This window comes from Entelurus aequoreus, linkage group LG05, assembly GCF_033978785.1.
Source record: "Entelurus aequoreus isolate RoL-2023_Sb linkage group LG05, RoL_Eaeq_v1.1, whole genome shotgun sequence".
NCBI lineage: Eukaryota > Metazoa > Chordata > Actinopteri > Syngnathiformes > Syngnathidae > Entelurus > Entelurus aequoreus.
In genome coordinates, this window is record NC_084735.1 from 70,762,886 (window position 1) to 70,782,141 (window position 19,256).

General features: G+C 39.6%; 1 protein-coding gene across 1 annotated transcript in view; it reads left to right on the top strand.

The window, feature by feature from the left end:
• Positions 1-18,632, top strand: part of LOC133650969 (uncharacterized) — an 84,894-nt gene extending 66,262 nt beyond the window's left edge. The window contains exon 3 of the mRNA XM_062048793.1: positions 18,107-18,632. Coding sequence (XP_061904777.1) covers positions 18,107-18,621 — 515 coding nt within the window. The 3' untranslated portion in view covers positions 18,622-18,632. The remainder of the gene's footprint in view (positions 1-18,106) is intronic.
• Positions 18,633-19,256: the final 624 nt, after the last annotated feature.

Consider the following 19,256-nt stretch of genomic DNA (forward strand, 5'->3'; position numbering starts at 1 on the left):
TCTAAGTTACATACATTTAAACCAGTGTGGGTGGCACTGGGAGAAGGTGGGTAAAGTGTCTTGCCCAAGGACACAGCGGCAGTGACTAGGATGGCGAAAGCGGGAATCGAACCTGGAAACCTCAAGTTGCTGGCACGGCCACTCTACCAACCGAGTTATGCCACCCCATATATACAGTATATAATATATACTGATATATTATATTATATTATTATATAATATATACAGTATATAACAAATCCAATTACCATGTACAACAGGGGTGTCCAAAGTGCAGCCCGGGGCCATTTTTGCGACCCGCAGCTAATTGTTTACCGGCCCGCCACACATTGTGCAAAAATTGCAAAATTGATAGTATTCCAAAAATAGAAAAAAACATTTAAAAAATTGGAATGAGGTGAAATCTAACGAGAAAAAGTTGCAATGTTGACACAAAGCTGCCATGCAGGCTGTTTTTTTTTCTTTTGTTTTCTTAATTTTTCTTTTTTTTGCTATTGCTCCAAAATAAAAAATAAAAAAATATCTATGTTATAATGAATTATTGACCTATTCAAGGCTCCAATTACTTTAAAAATGTCACTTTAAAATGTTTTATGTGTAAAAAAAATATTGCATATATTGTGTGGTTGTCATAAAAACATCAAAGATTTCTTTGACAAAAGAGCATAAAAACAAACAAAATAATAGTTCAAACGTAAAATCGACAGATATATCTGAAGTTGATCTCGTATTTTAAGTGTTGAAAGTAAAAAAAAAAACTAATACAAACATATCACTTTATGAGTGGGGGACCTTTTGGATCCCGAACATATTTAGTTGGCTTTTATTAATATTTTCACTGATTTCTCAAAAATATTAAATAATTCAAATCAATGGTGTCCTGCACTATTTATCTTTTAGAGCTCTAATTACTAAATACTGCATTTTTCAGTTTTACTATAGAAAACAAAGTTGTCTTTGACAGAAAAGGCATAAAACCTTTTTTTTTAAACTTTTTATCAACCTGAAGTTGATATAGAGATTTACTGTAAGCGTTAAATAAATAAATAAATAAATAAATAAATAATAATTTGACTTATTTTTAACATTTTAATGACTGAGACCCTTTATGGTCCCCGGGAGCCATAAAGTTTAAACAAAAAAAATCCATATATTTTGTTATGGTTTGAAAATGAAAAATATCAAAATGGCCCCTGCATGCTTAAATTTTTCCGTGTGCGGCCCTCAGTGGAAAAAGTTTGGACACCCCTGATGTACAATATTACAGTATATGTAACAGCTGCAGCAACAGCAAAAAAGGCAGCATAAAATAAAGAGTAGATCCAGCAGAAAATATACATTATAAGTGGAAAGACATAATCTGACTTTGATTTAGCTTTGTGTTGTTTACAGTAGCTTAGCATTTCACATAAAAAGACAAATTACAAAACATTGCTGCACTGGCGATGAGTTGTGAGGACAACCTTCTGTTTTTGATGGCGTCATTAAGTCTTTTTTCTTTGTTATGCTTCGTGCTCGGCTCAGTGCGAGATGATCTGCCGCTCTCCAGTTGTACTTGTTTTTGCCGCAACCTTTCAAAAAGTGAGTTTGAAATACGTATTCAATTTTTTGCGCGGTGGCGGACTTTCCTCACAAACACACAAGCATGCAGTTCTGTCAGCGGCCAGCCGCCCGTGGTAAATAACAGCTCGCTTTACAGCTGATGTGGCGTAGCAGCGTGTTGGCCCCCTACCTTTTATTACCTGTCCTTGTCTATGATGAGGAATGATCAGCATCCGCTCGATAACGCCCGCATCGTTTGGCTTTACGGGAGCTTGTTTGTACTTTGCGGGGCGTTCCTGGAGGCGTGCAAGGGGCCGTCTGCTTATCCAGAGGTCGCCTTCGACACCTGCAAGCCCTTTTCTACCTGTGAAGTCAGTTTCCTTTGAATAGGGATCATCAGAGGTTTCATGGTAATAGGTCACAAAGTAGCGCTGGTCCTTCTACAGACCGCTATTCTCGCCACTTCCAGCTTCAAGGGAAGGAAACCTTTCACGCTGCCTGTAAAAGCCTTCTTATTTCTGGCGTGTGTTGATGTTTTGTGGAAGAATAGGGGGACAAATTGGACCTTTTTGGAAGAGAACTTTTGACACCCCAACTTTTGAGGCTGCTGTGTTGAGTGCTGTATTTTATACTGTATTTTATATAGGGCAGAACAATGTGATGAAAGGCAGTTCACCGACCGTAAAGGTTACGGTTTGACGCGTCACATGACAAAAAAAAAGCGCATCAGATGTCAACGCTGCAATCTTCTGTGTGGGTAAATTACCTGAGTTTGTCATTCAAACTATAAAAGAATAGATTAATATTGTGTTGCAACAGAAGCAACATTGAAGGCAACCATAAAAAGAACTAAAGGTTAACTTTCTGTGCTGCCGAAGACTGCAAAGTGCTCCGAGTGCAGCCAGCCATGGGGAGGCAAATGTAAAAGTTCAGTTCCACTTTCTTTATTTTTTTTTTTGTCCTGTCTAGCAACTCAGGCAAATCATATTGTTGAAGTAGATGCCCATATTTGCTGTACAGATTTACTTTACAAAAGAGAAGCGTGAGATACTTCTCTTGTTGCCTTAGTTCAGTGGTTCTTAACCTTGTTGGAGGTACCGAACCCCACCAGTTTCATATGCGCATTCACCCTACTCCTTTTCGAACATGTTGAAAAGAGAAACTGGAAATTGTGATGTATCATGTTGTATGCTTGCATGTTCGAAATAAACCCAAACTCAAACTCAAACTCAAACTCAAACAGAACCCTTCTTTAGTGAAAAATAAAATGTGTTTTTTTTCAAATTCAAGACAAAGTTATACGTTTTTGGTAACACTTTAGTATGGGGAACATATTCTAAGTAAAAAATACTTAATTTTGAGTTTTTTGGTTAGGGTTAGGATTAGAGGGTTAGGGCCAGGGTTAGGGTTAGAGTTTTAATAAGGCCATGCCGAATAAGGCATTAATAAGTACTTAATAATGACTAGTGTTGGAAGCATATCCATATTTAAGTGTTACTTCTTTCTAAAAACTCCTATAGTCATATTTACATCAGCTAATGTCTCGTGTGGTACAAAGTGCTTGGATTCGAGTGTCCTTGGTTAGAGTCAGAGCGCTGTCTTTGTTGAGACTGCTATTACATTCCTAAGATAAGGAGCACAGCTAGACTGGGGAAACAGCAGGTGGGGGGGACAGGAGAAGGAGGAAGTAGACAGGAGTTCCGGGGTTTTGGTAGACCGATCTGGACCGGGCTAGGGAACGCTTGGGTGCTGGGTTGGTCTCAGGTTTGTCCTCTAAGCTTTGAGAATAAACTACAAAATACCAACTATTGCCTGGAGATTGAATATACACATCAGCGTATTGCCATAAAAAGAATCTGGGAGAGACTAGCAATTTGAATTCCCCATTGGAGGAATGCTGGTCGACGCAACACTAGTTAAGAGCCAATATGTTACTAATTTGCATGTTAATAAGCAACTAATTAATGCTGAATATGTTCCCCATACTAAACTGTTACCATGTTTTTTACTGGTGCACAAAATGAACCGTGCATGAACATCACCTTTTTCAAACAACAAAACCAACACAGTGCATAAACTCACAACAAATTACACACCTGCAAATCAGTCTGACTTCTGCTGTTGCCGTATCCGTAATACGCAGATAGGGAGAAGTTTTTATTTACATGATGAGTCGGGTGTGTCTTGACCTCCGCCGAACCCCTGAGCCCGACTCACCGAACCCCTAGGGTTCGATCGAACCCAGGTTAAGAACCACTGCCTTAGTTGTACCAGACTTTATTAAATGGATGTATATTCATGTTTGGCGCAGCCGGACCGGAGCAGGAGGAGATGGAAAGAGTAAAAAAGGAAAACACAGGGGAAAATTGCAGGGACAAGAGGGAGATAAGACAGAGAGACAACAACAACAACAACAACAACAACAAACACAACAATAACAACAACTGAACAGCATCAGCTAATATGACATGTACAAATATGATACGAAAAGTAATAGCAAAGAAGCAGTTAGTAAAGTAAATATTAATAACACAGAAATGACAATGAAAATTATTACACGAGAAATGGAGCAATAAAAATACCAATAGAAATAGCACTATTTATAATGAATGATAACAATAATTACCTTTATTATCAACAATACAATTGTTTCAAATGCAACAGTACGTATATGTAATGATAACTTTACATATGAAATAAAGCAGAGAAATGGAGGGGAAGTAAGAGATGCAAAGTGTATTAACCTTGTAGATTGTTATAGTAATACTAGGTTAAGCCTCGTCAGTGTGCCGCGTGTTACCCAGTTTTCCCTAGGGCAACAACGTTAATATATGTTTGATGAAACGTGATTATATGCATGAGTGTATGTATGCATATGTGCTCGTATATGTACAGTATGTGTATATGTATGTTTGTACAGTGAATGTGTGTGTGGATGTATGTACCGTGTGTGTGTATGTATGTACTGTGTTTGTGTATGTATGTGGGAGCATAGGTACCTATGCATGTGGGTAAGTACCAATGTGTGCACGTATGTATGTATGTATTAATGAATATACGTATGTATGTGTATATATGTACACTACCGTTCAAAAGTTTGGGGTCACATTGAAATGTCCTTATTTTTGAAGGAAAGGCACTGTACTTTTCAATGAAGATAACTTTAAACTAGTCTTAACTTTAAAGAAATACACTCTATACATTGCCAATGTGGTAAATGACTATTCTAGCTGCAAATGCCTGGTTTTTGGTGCAATATCTACATAGGTGTATAGAGGCCCATCCAGCAACTATCACTCCAGTGTTCTAATGGTACAATGTGTTTGCTCATTGGCTCAGAAGGCTAATTGATGATTAGAAAATCCTTGTGCAATCATGTTCACACATCTGAAAACAGTTTAGCTCGTTACAGAAGCTACAAAACTGACCTTCCTTTGAGCAGATTGAGTTTCTGGAGCATCACATTTGTGAGTCAATTAAACGCTCAAAATGGCCAGAAAAAGAGAACTTTCATCTGAAACTCGACAGTCTATTCTTGTTCTTAGAAATGAAGGCTATCCCACAAAATTGTTTGGGTGACCCCAAACTTTTGAACGGTAGTGTATGTATAATTGTGTGTATGTGAGTATGTATGTGCATTTGTATGTAAAATATATTTGTCTCCCAGTGTGTGCGAGAGCCAACGTACGGCCCCAGCCACACAGAGAGCCCAACCCAAAACAGCAGGTGCGGTGCCCAGGGAACAAGGGACCACCGGCCCCACGCATCCAGGCTGGCAGGTCCAGCGGCAGGCCATAAACAAACGCGCCCGGCAGAGGACAAGGCACAGGAGAAACAGGGGACAGCCAGCAAGCCAGCGAGAGACCACACCCCACGCGTCACACTTTTTTAGCAGATATATTTCTCACATTTAGCTCACTTTTCTCACATTTAGCTCATTTTCATCACATTTAAGTTTAAATTAAATGCTGATTCTAAATTTGATATCTTAATGTTGAATTTAAATCTTAAATATGAACCAGAATGTTAAATCTAAATCTTTAATGTACGTTTGTAATTCTAAATGTTATATCTAAACCAAAACCTTAAATCTAAATCTTAATTCAAAATTGTAAAGTTAATTCTAAATATTAAATCTAAATCTAAATGTTAGCCCTAAATTTAAAATCTAAACCTAAATGTTAAATCTAAATCTTAAACCTAAATCTTAAAATGAGTGCTAAATGTTAAATCTAAACCTAAATGCTAAATATTAAAGTAAAATCTAAATCTTGAATCTAAATGTTAAATATAAACCTAAATGTTAAATCTAAATTTAAAGCTTGAATCTAAATCTATATCTTTAAATGTTGTGATGAGGTGGCGACTTGTCCAGGGTGTACCCCGCCTTCCGCCCGGATGCAGCTGGAATAGGCTCCAGCCACCCTCCGCGACCCCGAAAGGGACAAGCGGTAGAAAACGGATGGATGGATGGATGGATATATCTTAAATGGGGGGGGGGGGGGGGGTGGGGGGATTACCCACATATGCGGTCCTCTCCAAGGTTTCTCATAGTCATTCACATTGACGTCCCACTGGTGTGAGTTTTCCTTGCCCGTATGTGGGCTCTGTACCGAGGATGTCGTTGTGGCTTGTACAGCCCTTTGAGACACTTGTGATTTAGGGCTATATAAATAAACATTGATTGATTGATTGATTGATTGATTTTAATTAATATTGAAATTACGATCATGTTGTGTAAAAAATATTGTTATTGCACTTTTTTTTTTTTGGAACAAACAGTACGTTAACGAGGCTTTTACCGTATTTTTCGGACTATAAGTCGCTCCGGAGTAAAAAACATATATACGTCGCACTGGAGTATAAGTCGCATTTTGGGGGGAAATTTATTTGATAAAAGCCAACACCAAGAATAGACATTTGAAAGGGAATTTAAAATAAATAAAGAATAGTGAACAACAGGCTGAATAAGTGTACGTTATATGACGCATAAATAACCAACTGAGAACGTGCCTGGTATGTTAACGTAACACATCATGGCAAGAGTCATTCAAATAACTATAACATATAGAACATGCTATACGTTTACCAAACAATCTGTCACTCCCGATCGCTAAATCCCATGAAATCTTCCTCCCCGGTGTCGCCTCTGGTATGTCCTTTCTTTCTGCTGCTCGATTGCCGTTCTCTGCTGCATATTTCACTACGTCCAGCTTGTAATCTGCAGTATATGATTTCCTTTTCGGTGCCATTTTTGTTCAGTCCTTCTCAGTTTTTATAAGTTACCGCCAATGTTGATGTGATCCATTTTAATAGCTACGGCAGTAGCGTATAGCATATAGCAGTTAGCATCCCATGACCCACAATGCACTTCTGCCATGACCCTACCCCGCCAAATTCTTATTGGTTGACGTGTGAGTGACGATTGCTGCCATTTGCTTCGTCTCTTACGCAAATGAGATAAATAATATTATTTGATATTTTACGGTAATGTGTTAATAATTTCACACATAAGTCGCTCCGGAGTATATGTCGCACACACAGCCAAACTATGAAAAAAACTGTGATTTATAATCCGAAAAATACGGTATTTCGAAATGAAATTTGAAAATTAAAATAATACATATGTAGCAAAATTAAATTTATAAAGGGCTAACTAAAATTAAAAAGGCTATTGCTGAGTGTAAACAAATAAAAAAATGAGACTGTAGATAAAAGACACATACTACAAGGAACACAGTGTATTCACAGGAGACCTATTTTTGGCCATATAAAACAACAATGCATTTGTTATTTTGGAGAGTGTTTGAGAGGTGGATAAATACGAGGTCCTTCTGTGCACGGTTGCAGTTACGGTTGTCATAACTAGGGATGTGTACCAGGTACTGGTATTTTTCAGTACCAGTTCTTAATTGGGTTGCTCCAGGAGGACTGTTAAGATTATGTATAAATGTAAGGGCTATCATTATTTATTTTTTTCATCCAGCTGACACATTCTTCCCAGGATCTGATAATCATCTTGGAATAATGATAAATAAGGAAGCAACACCACACAAAAGTTTGTAAGACAACAATATAATATAAGAGTTATTGTCAGTTTGAAGTGAACGCACTTTATTCACGGCCGCCACTACTGCGCTCCATCAACCATCCTCTTAGTGATCCAGTAATCCACAGGCCAATGTTAACCCACTTAAAAAGTGAAACAATTGACGTAGTATTATAATCTATAAAGTTTCTCTGAAGCAAGATAGCATCCGCTGACAGATCTTTAGACGCCGTCTGACGTCACTCCATCGCATCACGTTTGCGTGGCATCAAATCCCACCTTGCTTAAATGCACACCCACCTAACATGCTAATTGATGATTTATTTACATTATATATTTTATATGATACATTATGTACAAGGTCTGTGATAAACACATAAATGCCATTTCCAGAGTGTAATTGTAAGGAATAGAAACACCGTCATGGATCTGTGTGGTCTTTACAAGATGATAACAACTGCATTGCACCTTGCATTGCAAACTTAGGTATTATTATTTAAGACTTAAAAAGTAGGTGTTGATAAAAGACTTCTCTGCTGTGAGACGTTACATGATGTTGGTGGTGTACAACCTCTTGTGATACTAAAATTGGTAATAAAGAATGCCTTTTTTTCACATCTTTATTTACACCAATACAGTGTAGTACCGATAAGACTACCAATGAATGTCGGAATCGATAAGGAATATTGATAATGTTATCGGTATCGATAAAATCCTAACGATATACTGTACATCTCTTGTCACAACGCCGTGGGCAACCATAACTCTATTTGTATTGTTAGCTTCACGCCACGAGCAACCGATGGCGATCGACCTCCAAAAGCAGCGGTACCGTCACACTCTGCTGCCGACATCTCACACACGCTCATTCACTTGCACATGAGCGAGCTTTTTAATGTTAATATCACCAACGATCACCCTCATTTATCGTAGGAGCCAAAACATGATAGTGATTAGAATTTAAGTATTGCACATCCCTACTTCGCTGACATTCTGAAAGCCCAACACGAAGGAGGAAGAATGCCACGATTTTGGGAGTCACTTTATTAACATCCATGTTTACGGGCACCAACACGGAATATGGGAAGCTTATTATCGAAGCCTAGTCATACCAAAGACTATAAAAATGGGACCCATTACCTCCCTGCTTGACACTCAGCATCAAGGGTTGGAATTGGGGGTTAAATCACCAAAAATTATTCTCGGGCGCGGCCACCGCTGCTGCTCACTGCTCCCCTCACCTCCCAGGGGGTGATCAAGGGTGATTGTCAGGTTCAAACACTGATGACATCTATTAAACAGACAAGAAGGAAGGAATCATGCAGAGACAGAGTTCAATTTTTCTCAATGAAGAGAGACGTATTGGGCTGTACACTTAGTTACAGTTCCAACCTACGCTCTAAGGCAGTGGTTCTCAAATGGGGGTACGTGTACCCCTGGGGGTACTTGAAGGTATGCCAAGGGGTACGTGAGATTTTTTAAAAATATTGTAAAATGAGCAACAATTCAAAAATCCTTTATAAATATATTTATTGAATAATACTTCAACAGAATATGAATGTAAGTTCATAAACTGAACATCAAATCAAGTAGGCTATTACATTCATTACCATAAACCCAGAGTTTCCCCCATGGCCCATGCCATAATGGTTTGACCTACCTGGCACCAACTGTCAATCAACTATCGATGTAGAAAACAATGGAGGCGTGGTTGAAGCGTAGCAGTAATGCAGCTGAAAACAAGGAGGAACATGTGCCAAAGAAGGCCAAACCTGAGCCGGCAAAATTCAGACAGTATTCCGAAGAATATGTGTTAATGGGATTTACGGCTTCGAGTTTTAACCCCCTCCAAGGCATTGTGTTTTTTCTGCGGAGAAATGTTAGCGAAAAGCGGCATGAAGCGGCCGCGCATCTTCAGCGGCATCTCCGGACAAAACACGCTTGCCATGTCGGTAAGCCACCTGATTTTTTTAAGAGGAGACTAAATGAATTCAGGTCATCTCAAGACACGATGCGGAAAGCCTCCACAACATCAGCCAAAGCCCTGGCCCCTGGAGGCTTCTTACGCGGTGTCTTTGCTTGTTGCTAAAGCCAAAAAGCCATTCACTATCGCTGAAGAGCTGATAATTCCAGCCACTGCAGTGCTGGCCGAGACAATACTGGATAAAAACGGAGCCGAGAAAATAAAGAATGTGCCTTTATCAAATGACTCTGTTTGCCGTAGAGTAGATAAAATGGGAAAAGACATTGTTGAGCATACTTGCCAACCCTCCCGTTTTTAGCGGGAGAATCCCGGTATTCAGCGCCTCTCCCGACAACCTCCAGGCAGAGATTTTCTCCCGACAAACTCCCGGTATTCAGCCGGAGCTGGAGGCCACGCCCCCTCCAGCTCAATGCGGACCTGAGACTGAGTGGGGACAGCCTGTTCTCACGTCCGCTTTCCCACAATATAAACAGCTTGCCTGCCCAATGACGTCATAACATCTAGGGCTTTTAGAGAGTAGAGTGCACAACTGCGCACACAACAAGGAGACGTTCGAAGGGGAAGGTGTATGTTGCCTGTAAATATGTAGAACAGACTTCTCCATTGAACACGGTGGCCGAAATGATATACTCATCATGAACGGAGAAGTTAAACAGGACAATACTGCCATCTAATAGATAGCCACTGGAACACTGAAATTCAAGTATTTCTTTTATGTAAATAAAATAAATAAATAAATATATATATATATATATATATATATATATATATATATATATATATATATATATATATATATATATATATATATATATATATATATATATATATATATATATATAGCTAGAATTCACTGAAAGTCAAGTATTTCATATATATATATATATATATATATATATATATATATATATATATATATATATATATATATATATATATATATATATATATATGTATATATATATATATATATATATATATACATATATATATATATATATATATATATATATATATATATATATATATATATATATATATATATATATATATATATATATATATATATATATATATATATATATATATATGAAATACTCGAGTTGGTGAATTCCAGCTGTAAATAACCACGCCCCAACCACGCCCCCCGCCCCCAAATAGTTCAAGAAAGACCACTACAAATGAGCAATATTTTGCACTGTTATACAATTTAATAAATCAGAAACTGATGACATAGTGCTGTATTTTACTTCTTTATCTCTTTTTTTCAACCAAAAATGCTTTGTTCTGATTAGGGGGTACTTGAATTAAAAAAAAATTCACAGGGGGTACATTACTGAAAAAAGGTTAAGAACCACTGCTCTAAGGTACAGTCCCACGTGCCTTTCTATTTATTTGGGAGGTCCCTGGTTACATCACTGAGGCTGCTTCTGAAGGAAGGGGGGTAATTTCGGCAGCCCCAGTTGGACACAATACATGATTATTCATCAAATGGAAATGTGCTGACACTCGTGATATCACCCTGTCTCTGCTTTGTCTGCGTCAAGGCACTCGATGTTCGCCCTTGGCAGTCAGCAGGCCGGGTCTGGACACAAACACTGATACGAGACGACTCGCAATCTTGGATTGCAAGTTGTCCCTTTGCACAGAGAGACAAGTACAACTTCAGCACAATTGATAATAAGTATAGCAACGGCTTTTAAGCATAAGAGTTGTGTGATAATGTGTACATAATTATTCTAACAGTGATGGGTCAAATGCAGAGAATAATTTTGCTACACCTAGTTTGTGTGTGACAATCATGGGTACTTTAACTTTAACTTTATTATCGAATTAAAGAGGTGGTACTCTGCCTGTGTGTAGGACAATTACACAACCGGCTCAATTGGCAAGCATGTGGTATTTCACACCAACACTCAATTGTACTGCCCTTTTTTCCCGTCAATATGTTAAACACCCGCACATTGACTTAGCAAAAAATCCTAAAAACGAGGCACTGTCTTGTATCGAGTATCAGGAGATTTAAACCAGCTTAGAGGTAAACCAGCAGTAGGCTCTAAAAAACTTCTCCCCAAGTAATCTATTATTTCCGTCGCTCTCAACCACCAGTAATTTGGAGATAATTAAGTTAGTCTATCTTGGCCCGTCAAAGGATGGCTTCCCAATTGTAATACATATTCTTAATGACCTTGGGGGATTTTTTTACGTTCATTGCGCCGTCGGTTGCTTATTAGAGTGCCTGCTGGTCACTGAACACTGCAGGAATGTAGCAACAGAGTGCATCAATTATACTTTGACAAAATAAAAGCATATTTTAATTTAAGTTTATGAGCTGGAGTATGTTTACAATTATATCTAGACATATTATTTTGGTTTATTACAGCAGGAAAACAATGTCAAAACCACAGCAATTGCATGCCTCCGGGCACAGCTGGACACGTTGTTGTTTAGTTGGCTATACTCTTTTTGTACATGACTCTGCCCCAGATAACACCAGATAACATAACTGTGCCCTCTAGAGGCTGTGAGCAGAGCAAAACAACATCAAAACAATCCGATTAGATGCACGCTACGCTATTTTTTTCAAGATAACATGGAATTATGCTCCGTAGGATTTTTAGGTGATGCGTAGATGGAGACCTTAGTGCAATCTAATTGGTTTGATTTCCCTGCAATGCCCTGACATTATTGACATTTGTCAACCCATTTGTTTGTGTGTTATAATTTTGAACATGTCCTGAATGAGTTGCTTTGGGATATGTTTTTTTTTACTCTGTTCGAATCCATTAAGAAGTGAGAACTCTTCAGAGCTCTCTGAGAATAATAATACTTACAGATTTATGGTTCACTGTAGCTTGACTTTCTTAGCAAACACACAAGACAGAAGGCTTGGAACTGAATCCCTCAAGGTGCGACCAATCTGTCCTCTAGACTCTGGTGCCTCTTACTTTGGGTATCGGCGTATTTACCCTGCCATCTGCAGTCCGTTTGAGTCGGCTTTATCTGTGCCCTGCAGTTGGTTATTGAGGGGAGTCCGGCAGGCTGTTTGGCCTTTGATCTGCTGTAGTCATATTGTCACTTGACAAATAAAACAAATACGAGCTTATCACAACTGTCAGTCATGTTTTTTTGGTTTATATTCAGAACGCTTTGAGGTAAAGCCTTGTGTTTCCTCCATGCGGCTTTTAGAAATAAAGGGCATGAACGTTCATTTTGAGGTCGCCTTGGTGTACATGCCATTCCTCTGATGTCAATAGAAGTGACTTAACGCCAGGAAACTGGCTGGGACCAGACTGTATCGCACCAAGGGGTCGTCACTGCAAACCAACTGGCACCTGTAATTATAGAGATACTCAACCAGTTCCACAGGCCTGCCTGTCAGTCACTCATCAACCCCAGGACTCGAGAGACAGCCTGCCACTATAACTGTGCACCCGGAGCGATCAACTGAGCTCTGTGATACAACTCAGTGAGACACTTGATCGTCTTTCCAAAGAAAATTGGACGACTTGCTTGTCACCTTTCCAAAAGATGATCAACGATGTAATCCTTGGCCGAACTGTTAATGAAAAATGATGCAGTGCTTTTCAAACCTGACTTACATTTGAATCAGGGTTGAAGTAGTCTCAAAGAAACACAAAGAAACATTGTCGTCAAAACGTTTTTTTTTTACCTTTTCAGAGTAGATCGATCGTGAAACGACTTCGGAACATCACTAATGGACAGTGTTGGGTTAGTTACTGAAAACCAGTAACTAGTTACAATTACTAGTTACTTAATTTCAAAAGTAACTCAGTTGCTAACTCAGTTACTTACATCAAAAAGTAATGCGTTACTGTGAAAAGTAACTATTTAGTTACTTATTGTTTTCTTCTTTTTTTTTAAAGCTCCCATTAATGGCCTTTTAGCCTTCATTACAATACTGTTATTGCACTGGAGAATAATACAATCTGTTGATCAACTTGACATGCATTTTTATTTTAATTTTAACATAATTAATGAAAAACAGTGCAACATAAAAAGGCATTTCTCCTTTCTTTAAACTTGGACCAATGACCATTAATAAAAAACAACTTAAAGTGCAACATAAAAAGGCACATCATCTTCCTTGAAACATAGATAGTGAAATAAAGCCTGATGCTGCTGTCTTCCACACTTGGAGCCATGGATTGTACAATCCTTGTTTTTCAGTGCTCAGTAGAGATGTAACACTTTTGAGGGGTTTAAGCACCTGGAGGACCTCCTCTGCCACTCTCACATCATCAGACAGGTTGATGATGTCTTTGACATTTTTCTTCAGGGTGTTGTGGGTCAATGCAGAGTATATAGCTGCCTGCTGCTCCAACATATCATAAGTGGAGTTCCACTTCGTTTGGACATGATGTATGAGCTTTATGAGTAGGCAGCTTTAGCATTTCTTGCTTTGTCTTAAGTACATGAGCAGCTGTTGTGCTAGGAAACCTCCTTCCTGATCCATCCTATTGACTGAGATGTGATGCCAAATTCACTACATGTGCAAAGCACCTACCTGTGGTCCCAGTCCTGCCTCATTCACTGCATTTATGTGATTTTTGGCATTATCACTTGTGACTGGGATATCTTTATCTTCCATTCCTCCACTGCTTGTGTCAGTACCTGCGCAAGGTGACTCTCGTAGAGGGGGCGTGTCTTCTCATCTGCCAGTCTGCTGTGATGAAGTGAGCGCTTATCGTCACATAGTTTCCCTGGACGTCCACCAGTCTGTCGTGAGCGCAACAGGTGATGCTCTGGATAGTTCATCCACAACTTTTTTCTTCTCCTGCTCATAAAGATCTGGCACAATCTTATCGCTGAAGTGGGTGCGCGAAACGTGGCTCAAGCACGTTCAACATGTGTTTAAAACCCTCGTCTTGCACAACGGAGTCTGCACCTATAAACACACCGATTAAATGGCGCAGGGCGTTCAAGCTCCTCCGTTACTCCGCTCGCCATGACCACGCTGTGTGTGGACTGAACGTACATGCGAACAACCTTTTTGTTTTGTTTTACATATCAAACCGCGGATCACGTGTGTCCCTCCCCCCCACACCCACACCCAGACACACACACACGCCTCTTTTCTTCTCTCCGGCGTGTGACAGAGGAAGATTCAGAAGAAAGACACCGGCGCAGCGCTTCTGTTTCTAGCCGATACTACATAAAAAATAACGTAAAATAACGCAGTAACGCATCATGCAGTAACGGTAACTGAGTTACTGAATATAAAAAAATAACGCGTTAGATTACTAGTTACCGCCAAAACTAACGGCGTTACAGTAACGCGTTACTTTGTAACGCGTTAGTCCCAACACTGCTAATGGACAGCAAATCCGTTACCTTTTTTGTGAAACGATGATGTCAAAATTCTCGTCTGTGTCCACTATGGAGTTGGAAACACTACGGACTAGTGTTCAAGCTGCATAGATTTGTGATTTTATAATAACAATAAAAAATGTAATAGATTTATATAACACTTTTCTAGAAACTCAAAGCGCTTCACAGAAAACTGAGAACCCATCATCCATTCATTCCACATTTATGTAAGCTACATTTGTATCTGCAGCTGCCCTGGGGTAGACTGACGGAAGGGCGGTCGGATTACCACCAATCATTCATTCACATTCATACAGCAGTGGGAGCAAGGTGGGTGAAGTGGCTTCCCAAACGGCTGTGACTAGGATGGCGGAAGCTTGAATCGGACTTGGGGGATTCTGCAGGAATTTTCTGCAGTTGTAAGACAGATATGCAAAGCAATATACAAAACCTGGCTCCCAATACATAGTCGAGTCTTTTCTGTAGTAAATATTAAATATTTATCCAGGCATAGATCATTTTACATCAAGTTATAGGTCATTTTGAATCACGATGTAGTATTTTTTTCTTAAAATTGTACGCACTAAATGAATGACAATTTCTCTCATCTTTTCTCCTTTCCTTTATTAAAACACATTTTATGTATGGAAAGCATAAGACAAAAAACGAAATTTATTTTTGGCAGCAACCCCTCTTTTTGACATACTACTACTGTCATGTCTACACATATCAATTTATAGATAGCATTTGTAATTTCTTAGTGTCTGCGGGACTGCTTGTCATAGACGGTACCTTTGGACAACAACTTTGGTTTTGAGGTAACATTTGTATTTTGTCGCATTTTAACACTGTCTCTGAACAGTTTTTTCATGACGTGCCCATCAAAACAAAAAAGTTCCTCTTCCCTCTTTCTAGCACCAATTCCTTTTTGGGATTTGTAGGTTTAGCTTCCATTGTGCTCTCTGTCCGTGTCTGTTACATTGACGTCTGTGTTCCTGCCAGCCTGCTGTCACGACTTGGACTTTGGAGTGGTTGTTTTCCCGAGAGGCAAGTGAATTTGGATCGGACATGGCTTGGAGGTGGGTGCATGACTTAATAATGAACACTAACAAACTACAAAAAAACAGAAGCAAACAAAAGGCGCGCACAATGGCGGAGAACAAACTATGAAACCAAAAGATTAGCACAAAGGCAATTAACTAAGAACATGAAACAAAAACACTTACTGTGGCATGGCATCATTGGCATGAAGCATAAACTATAGTGGACATAAATATCATGGGTAGCAGTAGCATGGATGGATAGGTAGATAGCATGGTATGAAAGGATATGACACCAGGACGAACAACAGAAACAGACAGGCTTAAATAGCAGTGACATGATTAGTGACAGGTGTGCGAGTGCAAAGCGTGAGACAGGTGCGTGACGAGGACAGGTGAAAACTAATGGGTAGTCATGGAAACAAAAACAATGGAGCGTAAACAGAAACTAAAGAGTCCAATAACTAAACAAAACAAAACATGACTAAAACAAAACATGATCACACAGACATGACACCTGCGATGAGGTGGCGACTTGTCCTGGATGTACCTTGCCTTCAAGGTCCAAGTGCAGCTGGGATAGGCTCCACCCCCGCGACCCCGAAACGAAAAAAACGGTTGAAAATGGACGGACAGGACAAAAAAAATAAAAAAATAAAAATTTAAATTTAAAAAAAAGAAAAGAAAAAAAACAAAAAGAAAAAGAAAATGGATGGATGGATGGGCTCCTGCCGGCTCTCGCACGCATGGATGTATCAGCGCCGTAAAATTCTTTACAGTACATTAAAAAAGCCGCAACCCAGACATTAAAATGACGAGATAAACAATAGAGCGGTAGACATTTTCATGTTGCACTACGATATACGCTGTTATATTGCACAGCACTATTGGGGAGGATTTTAGTGTGGGTCCTACAGTATGTCTTTCTGTTAGTTTTTGGCGCAGGTACAATGGAACTTTAATTTACGACCCTGTTGGTTCAACAGGGTTCGTAAATAGAAAACTTTGTATATTGAGACACATACCTGCATAAGAAACAATGCAAACATGAATAATGGGTTCCAGCCTCAACAAATCTCCATATTTTGGTGAAAGTTTGTACACTTTGAACATAATATAAACTTTCATTTTAATAGCAAAGTCAAAACAACAACAACAATGAGCTGAACTGTCACCAGCTCTCTGATGCAATAACAGTTTGAACTAAAAAAACTCCTTAACTTGAACAGCCAGGTCACTACAATAATTATGAATACAAAATAAAATCCATCTGACCTTGTTGGTTAATCTTCTTTGTCAGAAGCCAAGGGAGTAGGGTGCGGGGAAGGCAGTGTCGACAACGCTGTAAATACTTCCTGAATGTTTCAAACCACACATTGCTTGTTCATTGCATTCTTTGGATTTATATTGAGCTAGTAAAATGCTGTAAAAAAAATCTAAAAAATACTTCAAACACACAACAAATTAGCAATTAGGACAGTAACTAATGACAGCAGTGCTCTGCCGACTGAGGGTATATCCCCCCTGTATCGTTTGTGTTTCGTTTTAGGTTAAAAAAATTAATGCATTCTCACAATGTCCTATCAATAGTGAGTCACATCCAGGCAGAAATGTTTCCTGGGTGAGAATGATGTAATACAGTGCCTCTCCATAAGTGGCGCTGTAAGCAAACAGCCACTGGAACCACCAAAACTATAGAAGAATAAACCACACACGCGCATAAAGTTCTATTCTCCGGTCACATCAAAACAAAATTTCAAAAAGTGACTATGGCAGATGCTCGCAAGGAAAGTGACTTTTGTTTGGAGAGACGACAAAGTGGAATTACCTTAATGTGGCACACTTAATTACAAAACTGTGAAATATCAGGAGAATGTTGACTGAAGATTTTTCCTCCACTGAGATTCGCCTGATAATACACAGCTTCCCTCAAATGTTAACAGCCACACTCGCGGGAGTTTGTCTCTTGGAGTCTTGGTGTTGACAACTAAAGAAGAAATGTGCTTCTGGTAGGTTTGATCGTACCAACGAGCTAACTGCTTCATGCTACTTGTTATGCTACATCAGTGCTAGTTTAGCTAGCATTATAATGTAACTTTTGATGTGTTAAGTTCCATCCATCCATCCATTTTCTACCGCTTGTCCCTTTCGGGGTCGCAGGGGATGCTGGAGCCCTTGGAAAGACTGAAGCCACGGTTCAGCCCTCACCATTACATGCTGCCGATGCACCACAACCTCCTCATATCATCATCAACAATACAGAGATCAAGACTGTAGAAAAGTTCTGCTACTTGGGTAGCATCGTTACGAGCAACGGAACCCTGGATGCTGAGATGATGCAGCGCATTGGAAAGGCAAGTACGGCGTTCGGCAGAATGGCAAAGAGACTCTGGCGAATACACGGCATCCGTCTCTCCACCAAAATTGCCGTGTACAGAGCCGTGGTCCTGAGCGCACTCCTCTATTGTTGTGAGACATGGACCACCTACCGCAGACACATCAAACTGCTGGAGCAGTTTCACCAGCGTTGTCTGCGGAGGATCTGCAACATTAAGTGGCAAGACAAAAAGTGTGGCCTCCTCAGCATTGAGTGTGATGGACAGGACATATTATCCGCAGTGGAAGAAAAAAGGATTCCAAAGATGATACTATATGGACACTTAAAGGCCTACTGAAACCCACTACTACCGACCACGCAGTCTGATAGTTTATATATCAATGATGAAATCTTAACATTGCAACACATGCCAATACGGCCGGGTAAACTTATAAAGTGCAATTTTAAATTTCCCGCTAAACTTCCGGTTGAAAACGTCTATGTATGATGACGTATGTGCGTAACGTCAATCGTTGAAACGGAAGTATTCGGACCCATTGGATCCAATACAAAAAGCTCTGTTTTCATCTCAAAATTCCACAGTATTCTGGACATCTGTGTTGGTGAACCTTTTGCAATTTGTTTAATGAACAATGAAGACTGCAAAGAAGAAAGTTGTAGGTGGGATCGGTGTATTAGCGGCTGGCTGCAGCAACACAAACAGGAGGACTTTGAGATGGATAGCAGACCCGCTAGCCGCCGACCTCACCTTGACTTCCTCCGTCTCCGGGCCGCCAACCGCATCTATGATGGTCGCTCGGTCGATCGCTGGAACGCAGGTGAGTACGGGTGTTGATGAGCAGATGAGGGCTGGCGTAGGTGGATAGCTAATGTTTTTAGCATAGCTCTGTGAGGTCCCGTTGCTAAGTTAGCTTCAATGGCGTCGTTAGCAACAGCATTGTTAAGCTTCGCCAGCCTGGAAAGCATTAACCG